This window comes from Rissa tridactyla, chromosome Z, assembly GCF_028500815.1.
Source record: "Rissa tridactyla isolate bRisTri1 chromosome Z, bRisTri1.patW.cur.20221130, whole genome shotgun sequence".
Taxonomy (NCBI): Eukaryota; Metazoa; Chordata; class Aves; order Charadriiformes; family Laridae; genus Rissa; species Rissa tridactyla.
This window is the reverse complement of record NC_071497.1, coordinates 87,000,943-87,015,207: the sequence shown is the minus strand read 5'-3', so window position 1 is coordinate 87,015,207 and position 14,265 is coordinate 87,000,943. Positions and strand designations below refer to the sequence as shown.

The 14,265-nt window shown below is 38.7% G+C and overlaps 1 protein-coding gene across 4 annotated transcripts in view; it reads right to left on the bottom strand.

Moving 5' to 3' along the window:
• LOC128902392 (WD repeat-containing protein 7) overlaps positions 1-14,265 on the bottom strand; it is a 123,989-nt gene that overhangs the window by 89,305 nt on the left and 20,419 nt on the right. For all 4 annotated transcript variants that reach the window (XM_054185352.1, XM_054185351.1, XM_054185353.1 and 1 more), the window contains 8 exons: positions 12,032-12,151; positions 11,689-11,834; positions 10,524-10,626; positions 9,363-9,504; positions 8,578-8,826; positions 7,069-7,289; positions 6,153-6,348; positions 4,800-5,014 (listed from right to left, as the gene is read on the bottom strand). In XM_054185352.1, coding sequence (XP_054041327.1) covers positions 4,800-5,014; positions 6,153-6,348; positions 7,069-7,289; positions 8,578-8,826; positions 9,363-9,504; positions 10,524-10,626; positions 11,689-11,834; positions 12,032-12,151 — 1,392 coding nt within the window. The remainder of the gene's footprint in view (positions 1-4,799; positions 5,015-6,152; positions 6,349-7,068; positions 7,290-8,577; positions 8,827-9,362; positions 9,505-10,523; positions 10,627-11,688; positions 11,835-12,031; positions 12,152-14,265) is intronic.

Below are 14,265 nucleotides of genomic sequence, written 5' to 3'. Positions count from 1 at the left end.
GGGGAAATAAAAAAAAAGTCAGAAAAGGAGACGACAAAAGAACATCAACATAAGTTTTTAAGTATTGTGAGAACTTTGTTCTCTCCATAACCAACACAAAATTATGCTCAAGTTTCCTCAAACAAATGAAAAAGAGAATCTTTTAACAGAAATAAACCCTGTTCAAATGTGAGTAAAATATAGGCTGAATGGTTTGTTCAGAAAACATCACCCTTTACTGAAAGTAGAATTAGCCCTTAAGTTCTTAATAAACCACCAATAAAATTAATACAGTCAAGACTTCTAAGTCTTTTCTCAACTATAACTCAACTGCCTTAACATAAACTTTTTCAGCTTGGTAGTCTCTAAAAATTCTATTCTCTGTGGGCTTTTTTAAAGCACACTTTACAGCAGGATAGTTACTTCGAAATTAACAAGGCTTGCAGTTTTCATAGGTACACCATATATGTACTTACAAATAGGTATGCATAGGTATACACACACACTATAAATATATACAGACTATACAACTAACTAACATATACTATATACCATGCAAAAAATGGAATATTCTGTATATATACACTAATTTACAACAGGTTTTTACCCTATCCTATATACATCCTGATATATTGCTTCCTTTGTTCACTGCCAGGAAGCAACGTGCCCGTCTTACGAAGCCTTAAAAAGCCTGGGCCATAGGAGCGGGCACCACTGAAACTCTGCCGAGCTGTAAAACTCCATTTTTCTACCAACACCCATTATCTTGCATTTTTCAACCCTTCTCATTCTACTTCTGAAGACTAGCAAATGTATTTATTACTATGAATCACAGAAACAAGCGTATATTCTACTTAACATCCTATAACTGGAACACCGGACATGCATATGTACTATTTATTTTCTCTCAAGGACTTTTTTCAATACAGTAAGCGTTTTAGTCCTATGACTACTTGGCTGCTTTAACTTTTGTACAAATTTCGTAGCATGTGTTTGGAAACAGAAGTAATGTTTATATATATATATTCCTTTTCCGCTAGAGCTGTAAAGACCCCCAAAATGCTGTTGGGATGAAAGAACAGAATATCTACCACATTGTGTTCAATTATTGCTTCAGTGCATGAACCTGGTTTTGAAATAAGCATATTATTTTAATTCTCAAAGTCCTCATTCACAGAGATTTGTCTCTTGTAAAGCACTCTGCTTTTTCTGTGGCTATTAGTTACTGTATATCCCTGAAGAGTGTAAGATTGCTTTTTGCAGTAAAAATCTTCAGAGGAAAGAGTAACCTCTCCAAAGTTTTATATTTGGAAACTGATGCCTCCAGAAGGGGCTCAGGTACCCTGACCTGCCATCGAGAGCAGCTGATGATCCAGAGCATGATTCTCAACAAATACACACAAATATTTCACATTACACTCATTTTGTAACAAACCAACCAGCCAAATACCAAAAACACACAGAGAGAGCAATCTTCAAAACATTATCAAAAGACACTCTAACAAAAAAAATGCAGACCTGCCAAAATCTTCAATACCATCTGCTATTCTACTAGAGTCAAATAATTTTTCATTTCTATCTTTCCCCGAATTAAAATTAACTTCACTTATGGAATGAAGTTAAGGTAGTACCAGAAGGAAAATTCACATTTGGTCACAGGGAATATGAAAGGAAAATTAAACAGAGACCATCCTCCTCACTCCCCGCTCTTACATCTCTTGGAGGAGCTGCAGCGCAGGCTGGCTCACCGTGCCAAACAGCCAGAGCCTAACGCAGCCAGCAAACAGCCAAATTCTGCTCCTTCCTTTCTGTGCTCAACTCAGAGAATGAGTAAACTATGCTTACGAAATAAGTTTCCCATGAGAAGCAAATAATGGGTAATTGAAACTAGAATAGAAATAATTAAATGCCAATAAATAATAGCTGAAAATTGTGTTCTACAAAGCACTGATTTACTGATATATTCCTTATTTATTAAAAATATCTAACTATTTTCTCAGAATGTAACGTAGGTAATTTTTTATGAAATGGTCGCTGGTAATGGTCACAATAGTAAAGTGAAAAGCAACGATATAACCCAAATATTTTAGCTATTAATCATCATTGACGGCTGGTACAGAACACATTTTGCTGTGCTATGTACAGTGACGGGTTTTGTCAGTGTTGTGTTGATGGTTGGACTTGATGATCTGAAAGGTCTTTCCAACCTAGGCAATTTACGGTTCTATGCAATATCTTTATTAGATGTGAGGAACCTGCACGTAAAACACGTACACGTGCGACACTGATACTCAGGTATGCGCACAGCCATACTGGATGCAGCAGGACACGCGTAAGTCTGTAGAGACAGGCTGTTCTAAGGAACAATCCCTTGAAGTGACATTCCCTTTCCAAAGGGAATCCAGCCAGGAAAGCGCAGCCGGTGCCGGTCCCCGCGCAGGGCTCTGCTGCTCTCTGCCGGCCATGGCCCGGGAATCGGTGGAACACCACCTGTTCCTGCCGGAGCTCGGGAACACTGCTGAATGGCACCCGCACACGAAACAACTGTAGGACCCGGCCGCTCCAACAGGCCTTCATTAGGAAACCAGTGACGATGAGTGGGAGGGGACTGGACTCGCCAGTGAGAGCACACACGAGCAGGGTGGTCACAGCATTGCCAAGGGTGGCCGCCCTCCAAGCCACCCCTGCCCCAAGCACCGTCACTGCAGCGAGTTGCCCAAGGCACGTAAAGCCTCTTACGCACTTCTCTAACACACGACTCCAGGGGTATTTTTCCCAGTTTCCTTCAAGAGAAGTTTGCACTTCTGTCCATTAATCTTTAACAGCAAGATAAAAATGTAAGTCAGGGGTCATAGTCTTCCTGTGACAAAGTTCATAAACCCCTCACAAAGTCAGGACTTTTCTCTGTATCTGGCCAAACCAAAGCCCAAGAGAAAGCTCTTTCTTCAGGCTCTCCTCTGGCAATCTGCACTGACCCACTATGGAGCCCACCAGCCAAACCACCATCAACAGTTAAGCCAACTTCTAAAATTTACTGTTTGCTTTTTTGTTCCATCTCTACAATGTGATACTGTGAGACACCTGTTACTTTTCAAAACAGTCGTTCCAAATCCATCAGACTGAGTAATAATTAGACACGTTAAAATTCACAGGATATTTAGAACAAATTCTTGTACCGTCTGTCCTCCATACTAGGGTTCCTTCAAATTTCTTCACTGTACTAGCTTTTCTTGGGATACATGCTACATTGTACTCTATTTGCTCTTCAGAATAATAAAATTAATGCTGAAATGTAAAAATTATTCTTTATACAATTTGAAATCCAAGTTATTTCTTATTGTGAGATGATCAATTTGGAAAAAGAACTCATTACTAGTTGTTAAAAAAGGAACTTGCCCACATCTCAAAATATTTAAGGTGCTTCCAGCTTGTGCAATAACAACAGGATGGAGAAAAATCATCCTCTGACTCCAGAGACTAACGTGCAGACTCACAGTCCTGCTATTGCTCTAACTCCCGAACAACTCTTATCGTTAGGATATTATCCGAAAGGTTTGCTTACCAGAGATCTTGGTAAGAAGCCTGTTGCTGTACTCGGTAACATCCATATAAATTGTAAAGTTTTGTATCTAAATGAACACACAAAACACGCTGTGGATCACGCGCACTCTCTATACACAGACACACAGCGCTCAGAACAGTTAGTGAATGGTTTTAACAAGTTACTACAGACAGTTCCATTTGAATTCATCACTTAAATCCTAAAATATAATTTAAAAACTCCTTAAACATTAAGCATTGAAATATTTGGGAATCAACCAAGCCCATCAATATCTTCTAGCATTAAACACTTAATATCTTTCTCAAACAGCAATTAATTTTCAGCGTTTAGGTTCCTTTGGCTCCATTTATATCTATTTGCGCATATATTTCAGTAATACTTTTCCTGAACTGTCACGCAGCAACAATTACCAAAATAAAATAAAATCAAGCTCTAGCTCCACCTTTAGCAAGATGTACAGGAACGTATAAAGCATATTCAATATGTGTGGAAGAGGGGAAAAAACAGATCAATGCTGATTCTATTCCTCAAAGTTCACACACAACGAGAAGGGTGAGACTTGCTTCTGATGGATATGGATCACAGCCTGGTTCCTCGTCTACCCATCAATACTACAAATTAACCGAATGTATACAATTCGGCAAATATTTCAGATTCTATGAAAAGCTGCTAAATCCAGATTTTAAATAAACTCAACCTCGAAAAAACCCGAGTAGAATGCACGCTAGTGTGGGAGGTGGCATCACGAACAGTAACATAAACTGGGGAACAGCATCCAGAGATATGTGGTTGGCTGATATTAAAAATATATTACTACCCATCTAGAAAAAGATAAGTTTATTTGGTGCATAGCCTCAGTTCTTACTGAACCTAGAGAAAAAGACAGCGAAAGCAGTACAGAGTTATAGACAGTGAAGAGGAAGTTTAAAAGCATTAGACTCCAGTAAGAAAACTACTACTACTGAGAACACAAAATAGAGAAAACCGAAGTGAAATGTAACTCCAGATAACACCACCTGCATTGGAAACTGCACAATGATGTTGAAGAAGGCTGAAACTTTTTGTTCAAGGAAAGGAAACTCCTAGGACTGACCCAAGGCCAGGTAAAACTAGATTAGGTCTTTCCATTAAAATTTCAGAGAGCATTGGACAAGACCCTTTCAGTTGGAATGATAAGGGTTTCCCATATCTTATTAAATTATTTATGGAAATAAATGTTTCAAGTACTGCATTAAAACCAGAGTGCAACACCACTTACCTTGTCGGAGGCTTCGGAAGCGAGCAGGTTAGTGGCCAGAGTCTGTAGTTTCTGGTGCGCCACGTTCTTCAGAGCAGCCAGGCTGCGCCGAGTCATGGCCTGCTTCAGGTTGACAGCAGGATGGCTGAGGGCGTCCACCGCCGCTGGGACGGCCTCGTCACACGCATTCAGGATTTCCACTGCCGTTATGCCCATCACACACCTGTCCAGCGCACCTGCAAATGTTTTGGAAAGCATGAATTTAAGCAGAAACAGTTCAGGATGTCCAAAATATCAGTACAACAACGGGCGAAAATAATTCACACCACAGGACGCAATGCATAGAAGTTCCCCTTGTGTTAACAGTTATTTTTAGACCTAATATTCCTAAAGGGACTGGATTTTCCTAAATATCCATGAAATTGAAGTGCGTAAGGAAAAAACACGTTAACAAAATCAAGACAAATTAAAAAACCCCACAGTATGATTCTGTGCTGACCAGAGAGCGATGACTGCAGCTGCTCCACGTTTTTAGTGGAAGGCTGCTTTCAATCATTTTGAATTCCCTCTCCCACCCAACCACCTGCATGGATTAAGTTTTCCATGCTGGATCTCAGGTTCCTCTTTGCCTCCTAGAGCTTCAATAAAAAACAATTCACTTCCAATTTTCACAATAAGCTGAAAATAATATTCAGGCATTACTGCAGGTTTGTGGGTTTTTTTTGTTCTTACGGGAGTTAAGGAGTCAAAAGGTAATTACATACTGCATATATTTTGATGCATTTTTTCCTCACTTTCTCCCTTTCAGATATCACAAGATTTTCTACAACAAAGCTGTTTTTATTTTATGCCTTGCTGCCCCTTCTGTTCAGGCTCATTTTTAGTTTATTCTAACTATGCATTAGTTCCTTTTTTTAAAAAAAACCACACCAAACAGCAAAACAAACAATATAAAAAACCGAGACAAACGCTTTCTCCATTCTGCAGATGAGGAAACTATTGTGGATTCAGGGTGCTGTGCTTTTACACCAAGCTTTCAAGGAAATTGCTGAGGAAGCATGGACAGGGATCAACTGAAAAGACACGACCTGTGCAGCCAACATTGTAACTGGTGTCTCTAAAGGTAACTGGGAGAACACAGCCACAGCAAGCCATACTTCTCCAAAACTAAATGGGTTATTCCAAATGCCAAACTATGTATTTAACAAAAGCTTACGTAATCTACAAATTTTGGGAATATGTGGAGTGCTAAATATCAATGTGCAAAAAAATGTTACCTTTTCTCTCAGATGCAACTGACACAGAACTATAGCCAAACATACATATATATATTAAAAAAAATTGTTTAATCAACATCTTTGAACTTAACCTTACCGGTATCCATTTGCCAGACGTACACAGAGCCATCTGAACATCCTACCACCAGATAGTCATCGGAAGGCCTCCATTTTATGACTTGGATAGGGAAAAGGTGACGGGATGCCAGCATGATGCATTTTTTCTCCCGCAGGCTCAGAAGACCTACTGAGTGATCACTGGCAACAGAGCAAATGCAGTGCTGGACTCTTGCCTAATAAAAGAAAAAAAAAGAAAATAAATCTTAATCGTAATGCGGACAGTTTGCATCTCCTCTTCAGTGGACCAAGCACAGTGATCAACAACTATTTTATAACCAAAAACCAGGCACATAAGTCTATGGCTAAACTCACTGAGCTCACTAGAAACAGAATCTCACTCGCAGAAATTCTCTTGCATCCAATCTCTCGCACATCACAAAGAGCAAACAGGTATTAGAACCTGTTTTGTTGAGCCAAAAAGAGAAACCATGGTTTTCAAGTAAATCAACATCATTTTGTTCATTAAATTCTACCTACTCATCCAAGTTGCAAAATACGAAATTGCCTTTAAAACCTAGGGGCTACCTGCTGGGGAACGCTTGCCTATCACATTTGCAAACGCCTTCAGGGGAAAGACTGCTTCCACGCCATGGAAATCCTCTCCCACTGTCAGTGCTCTATACCAGAAAACGCCAAGCATTATCCTTAGCTAGCTAGGTTTTCATATCCAGGTTTTCCACTACTTTTAATCCTTTACGTAGCTAAAACATGATGCTAACAAACCCAAGATTAATAGGAAAATTAAACTCTTTAAGTGTCTGCAAAAATTATACGTTGAGTCAGTAATAAATCTTCAGTATTTCACGCTACATTCACATTCTGAAGGATCTGAGGAGCCGTACCATTTATGAAAAATGCGAGACAGGTTATCAAACGTATTATGTAAAACTTACACTACAGTTTTCTGGTGGAACTAGAAGCTGTGTAATTTCTCCACCATGTACACAGAAGATATGTTTCATCTCTCCAGAAAATATATCCCATATGATGACTGAGAAATCCACACCACCTGAGATCAAATACCTTTGATCATAACGAGAAGAAACCTGATGAGGATACAGTAAACATGTAATTTTGTTTCGATGGCCTCGGAGAGTCCGGTGAGGTGGCCAACCTGAGAAATCGGATAAGAGAAGAAAGGGAAGGGGAAAAGAGGGAGAGAAACACAATTCAATAGAACAGTTAACAATCCAAAACACTGTTCTTGATTAAAAAAAAAAAATAAGTAAATACAGACATACTGTAATTTTTGACAGAAGTTCTTATAGAATTAGTCCTCTCTTTTTTTAAATGTTCATGATTTTTTTTTACTGGACATGGACTGAATACTTCCTTTTGTCTTGCTGTACAAGCTCACTTTAAAGTAATTTAGCTGTCTTAAAACAGCTTGCTCCCGCAAAAAAAAAAAAAAAAATCCAGAAAAAAAGTTAAAAAGGCCACAAAGATGTGAAAAAATAAATTCCCTTCCCCATCAAACATTAATTTATCCAAGGTTATAACCAAAAGGACCAGCACCAGGAAAACCACATAATCTCACTCCGCACTGGCCACAACAATGGCATTCCAGTCTGCGGTGTTATGCGTTTGGTGCTTGCGCAGAATAGGTTAATGACATAAAATTTAAATAGGAAAATAATTTTTGTGAAACACACAGCAAGAACGGTGAGCCTTCTGTTCACCGAGATCAAATACACTGGTTAAATCATTCTCATTCTAACCTTTTAACTGTTGCAATAGATGCTTAGAAAAACTGTCTTTTTAGACAGCAAATTTGACAAAATGGGCCAAATAAATTCAATACCAGAATCAAGTATTCTGTGCAATATCTGCATGACATAGGTGAACTTCTTCCTCTTTGTGATTATGCTTTCTAGCAAGCACAGCAAGCCTTACGTAGAATACACACATGCACTTCTGTATTTTTATGAGGATACAAATCATCAATGCTTATTTGTGGAATAATGTAGCAATTTTGAGGCAATCCAACTTCATGTTAAGAAAAAAAATAATTTTTTTATAAAGTAAATCAGTTATATAAAGGAAACAGTGCAACCAACAGCCTTGTATGTAACTGACAAGCTCATAGGTATATTTACAGAAAAATATTTATATGTGTCTCATTTATCAGCATTTGTAAGAATCAAATCCCAAATATTTGTTCTGAAACTATGATCACAAAAGCATTAAAATAACATTATCTAGAACCAAAATATACAACAGCAGGCCAAGGTATAACACTCAACTAACTACAGAATACAGAGAGGAGTTCTCTGTTACACGATATATACATGTAAAATGATTTAATGCTCACTTTGCGAAACTATTTCTTCCTCAAGCATATCTCGGACACAACAGGCGCACGCTGTAATCCAGCCGTGCTTTTCCAAAGCTTATTTGCATACCTCTCCTGAGCATGTGCTCTCCCTGCAGCAGCTGAACTATAGCCGTTTGTGTTGCTGGCACAATAACGATGCTTCCATCCTCACGCCCACAAACCAGCCGCCCGTGTGCTGGGATATACACACTGGCCGTAACTTTAAGTGGTTCATTGATGTTTGGGATTAGGCTTAGCTGGTCTATAATCCCAGCAGGGCGAGGAGTAAGTTTATCAAAAGCTTCCTGGAGGGATATTGAAGTTGTTGTTTGTAGTCCTGTTCAAAAAGAAAAAAGGAAGGGGTGAGGCAGGAGGAGGATTTAAATAAAAAAGATTAAAAAAAAAATTAAGAACAGAAATTAGGAATGCTTTTCTGAGAAGATCTCAAAATTTAAATATGCCATGGTACAACACTTTGAACAAAGTAAAAGGTACATACTGGAGACTAATTTACTGACCATGGAAAACATATGTGAGAACTGGAAGAGTACATGATTTAAACTACAAGTTACACAGGCTGAGGGCAATGACCATAGCTAATATTTGAAAAAACAAACAAGAAAAACAACAAAAAATCCCCAAACAGTTAAATCTTAATACCTGAAAAATATTAATAGTAAATTAAGATTTTGATCATATATGAAAAAAATTAAGTTACTATAACTCTTACAGGAAGCTAACAAAAAAAGCCAACCCAGCTTCATGGATTTGTAGGAAAAGCAGCAGTGCTTTATACCCAGCCCCAAACCACTCTTTTTTTGTTATGAGATGCCCATTAAAAGACTTGGCAATAAGACTGTTAGTTAGGTATACCTTTTGCGCTATCCTGTTGTTCAAGAGTATCAGGCACACTCCAAATACACAGTCTCCCTGAAGAGTCTCCTTGGATTAACAGCTTATAGGAAAACTCCCTATGTCCATAGAAGAAGCGAGTAACTGGCGGACATATTAGTAGCTGTTAAAAAGATAAATTAACAACTTCAGAACGCATGCAAACCACGTAGTAACCTCAAAATTTCCTTTCCACACATAATCCACTGTGCCTTTTAAAAGCAGGACAAAAACTAGCTACTTTATGCTTTACCTTTCTTGCAGGAGAAAGAAGAAATATAACAATATGAATGAGAAGAAGTTGTGGTTTAGTTACAAAACAAGTCACAGGCTTAGGGGAGAGGAAAAAAAGTTACATAATTAGAACCAACCCAAATATATTTAGAATATTTTATATGTGTGTACGCGCATTCTAAAATTGTCAACATCCTAACTACAATGGTGAGCTGAAGATACGTTAACTCAGTAAGGAACATGGTCCGCAACAGAAGCAAAGAAGTTTTGATATTGGTTGACAACATAAAGAAAATAATAATCAAATATGTAAATGCTTCAGTGTCCAAATCTGGCAACAATTCAAATGGTTAAGATAAAAAAAGGATTCCTACAGTAGTCTTGTAATAAGAGCATTTGTAGATCAGACAGTTACTTATACCTAGTAGCATAGGTGTAAGTACTAGATATATCGTACAGCAGGCTTAGATACATTTATTTATAGCAGATGCAGTTCACAGTGCAATATGAAGTGAAGTATAGCTCAAAGAGGACTTTGGCCTACAAAATTGGATTTTCTTTACTGTGCAAGGATTTAAGCTTTCAGACACTAAGAGCTGTTACTCAGTTATTGCCTAATCATCATGCACATCACAACTTAACTTCTAATTCTCCAGGCCCTGATGAATGATAAACCGTTGGTATATAGGAACTGAAGATTCACTTGACCAGAGACTAACCTCTGCATTTATTTGAAAACCAACAAGAACCAAACCAAACTGCAGGCAATTTGCCTCTGTCTACTGTCTTCAGGAAAAGAAGAAATCCTAAAGGTCTACTTGAAAGAGGAAAAACTGGTCATGATGTACGCATGTTTCAACTCTCTAAAAAAAGAAATGCAGTCCATAAAAGAAACACCAAAGATTTTACCTGTTTATCTGCTCTGTCCAACGCACTGTACAGTAAAGGTGGAATTAAATTTTCTACTGCTTTCCCCACATCTCTGCGAAATGAATCACTAGCTGGTAGACAGCTGCGTTTAAGAACAAATAGAAAGGAAAGACAAAAATCGTTATATTAGTAGAGAGTGATTGCTACATCACTAGCTAACTGAATAATACTATGCAAAAACAACCCCCAAGCCTTTGAACATTACATTTTTCAATTGTTACACAGCATATAGCAGATCATTACTCTAATTTTAATGTACAGGGTATGCTTCGTCAATTAACAGCTGCTCCAAAGTGTGTCCAGCTCAGTTCCCCTACACACTTGGAACTGAAGGAAAAAAGAATGAAGGGAGCCTGGTTTCAGGGTGCTTTGGACTTCAACACATCTGGCCTCAGACTCAGGGCCAAACACAACAAACCCAAGGATTCCTCCAACAGATCACCAGAGAACTCTGCTCCCACCCTTACGCTCTGCTCACATCAGGGGCTAAGAAAGGAGTCCCCGCCCGATTTACGCGAGAATATTCAAGGATGTTCAAGATAAAACTATCTCTACCCAGAACAGAGAGATGTGTGCAGCTCATGAACACGTCAGAAGAAATGAGAAAAAAGTTTTTATTTTACTTTTGTCGCTCTACATTTATTTAACCTTTGATACTTAATTTTAAATTAATTTTCACATTTACAATGCACAAACTCAGCTGTTCATGTCTTCCCTTAACAGATTGAGAGAGTACTCTGTTACAATAATACAGTCATCGTTTACGTTCTGCTCCATAGAGCAAAATCATATTTCTTCCTTATAGAGACCTGGTTAAGGAAATATTGAAATTTTATTTTATTTTAATTCATGACATTTGTTCAACAGCAAAACACACCTCTTCCCATCACACAGCTCCATTAGGAAGTGAAAAAGAGTTAGTGTAATATCAGAAAATAGTGAAGCAATCTTGGTTGTGGCAACCTGAATTACTGAGCATTGCTCCCACGTGATACATTTAGGTGATACACGCTTTAAAATATGCTCATGAAATACTAGTTTCTGCAACATCCATATGATTTTGTAACAAAATAAAAGCCAAAGATACTCAAGATTTCTTAAAAGTTGCTTGTGTTTTTATCTCAAAACTTTCACTGTTGACTACCTGGCTGGTAATTTATATATGAAACTTTGTCCATCTTCTGTCCATACAATCACTTTATCAGCCGATACAAAGTCGCCCCCAGTCCAGGTCTGATCGTTTTCACTAGGGACTGAACATAAGAGGGAATAATCTCCAGCATCGAACACCTGAAAAGAAACAGAAAAGTCCGTTGTCATTAACCAATTACAGATTAAGATGCCCAGACAGCAGCTAATTTCAGTTTCAATATAGCCACATGAAAAGGACTTAGAGCATCTTGATTTAAATGTCTTACTGGCAATTTAATAAAAATCAGCTTCTAGAGTAAAAGACAGGCAGGTGTTGTTCAGCTAGCTTGCCTTACCCTCCAGTACTTGGAACACACTACCAACAGCGACCGCTGGGTAAATGCACAGAAAGAAATGCTTTGACAGTTCTGGCAATAAATAGGTTTTGACTCCTCTTCAAATACCGGTGTTGTATCCTGAAAAAAACCAAACAAAGCCAACGTTAACTGCATTTTATTTAAAACTATAAATCTGAAATTAAATAGAGCCACATTACCTTTTTTGAAGATGTTATTACAGAAGGTATTTCTTGATGGTTTTAAATTTGCTCAAGTCATGAGGTTGCCAGTATTTCTGTAAATTTTAACTGAAATACCCACTTCTGTTTTATTTTGATATTCCTATGCGTATATTGTATCTTGAATACCAACTTTCCTGTGGTAAAGAGCCAAGCCTGCAGACTGTCACAAGTACAAGAGTAGCAAATGTGCAGAAAAGCAGAACTGAAGAAGTGATAGGTAAGAAATTGGCTGTAGAGACAGACAAAACTAACCCCAAGAGGAGGTTATCACTTTTCTTTAGACAGCATATGGATATAGCCATAATCAGGCACAAGTACTGACCAGCACACCAGCGGAGCTGAACTGCTGAACACACGAGCCCGTTCCCTTCCTCGTGTCCACTGGCATGATCACGTCTCAAAGGTTTCGGCTGGAGACTGCCCTTGGCCAGAGGGTTATCGTTCAGTCAGTGCTGACCATGTTCTTCTGAGATTCAACTTAGTACTGTCAAATAGCACGGGATCTTGACCATTCGGCCAAACACCCTCTGCTGAGTCTGAATCTCAGACTGGTCTATCACATCAGTGCTGTACTTTGATTAATGTGGGCCCCACCTCGAAGCAAAACCTTCTCTTCTGGTTGTACTGAGGGTGGTCACTGCTACCCTGTCCAGATCCAGAACACACAGCTCCCAAGCTAATCCTCGCTTTGACTGACCATCCATCTTCACTCTGACTTGGGATACCTTCGAGAAAGGAGGGACAGCCATGCCATTCATCATCTGAGAAGTTTGGCTTACAGTTATAAAAACCTGGAGAAGGCTGCAGATACCCTGCTGTGGGTATAAACATGAGACTCACAGAAAGACGTGGCTGCAATGCCACTCACTTGAACTGATTTCACAGGGCTCTTCACTTTCATAAAAACACACCTTATTTATCGAGACAGGGCAGAGAAAAATCAGGATAGCCACACAATTAAGGCAGAAGCGGGGGCTCAGATGTCCTAGATCACAACTCCTTTCTCTGTTACAGATCTCTGTGCAAAACAGTATTTTACTGAAATATTATTTCCTCATCTTCAAGATGGGCAGTTAGCATTCTGTCCTACACAGAAACCATCGAGTGCTCAGACAGTGCGACAGCAACCAGCATCTGAAACTGAGAGTCCCTACACAGAATCACATACAGATGGAAATCAGAAGATACCCAGCTGATTTTTCTTCTTGTTCAAATTGAACTTAGGGACATGACAGAGACCACGTGATGGAAACGTGACTATGCTATTTCATAAGATGCCAGATGGCCAACTTTAAAGGAAAAGCCAAACACTTGTAGCGGTTCTCATTCTATTATTTCTCATAAGAAGATCTGCAAGAGCACGTGCTATCCTCTTTTGTCACTTAAGTCTAACAAATTCCCCAGCTGCACAGATTAGCGGTGCCTATTTAGTACCATCACTGTCAATGAATTAGTGCATCCAGACAGTCAGTGAAACTAAGCAGATTCAGCTCACATTTCATTCTCTCAAGGTTTCCCATATCCCAAACAGACTAGACTGTGATAAGCTCCCGTTTAGTTATGTCTTTGTGTTCCTTACTTTCGTAACAGCCAATACTCCTCACTGCTCCCAGTGCCTTAAGCATAACTGTTAAACGTGATGTTAGCTAAAACACCACTCCCTGCATGACAAGGGCTTTCCAGAAAATGCTTTCAGAGCAAACATGCTCTCATCAAATTGGAAACTATGAAATAAAAAAAAGTGAATACCACCTCTGTCCACTAATAGGGTCAAAAGCTAGGAATCCATTATATTGGTCTTCCAAGCTACTGCAAACTGTGTTGCCTTTGCATTATAAATATTGTGGAAATAAACAAGTTCATAAAAATAGTTCATTTATATATCATAAGGTAGTTTTTCCACAGTTGCTAAACATCTATAGTAAGGTATATCTTTTACAAGATGTTTCTGTGAATAGGTAATTTGCCAGAAGTCTATGAGACGTGTAGCAAACCTCCTTTAAGGCTTTT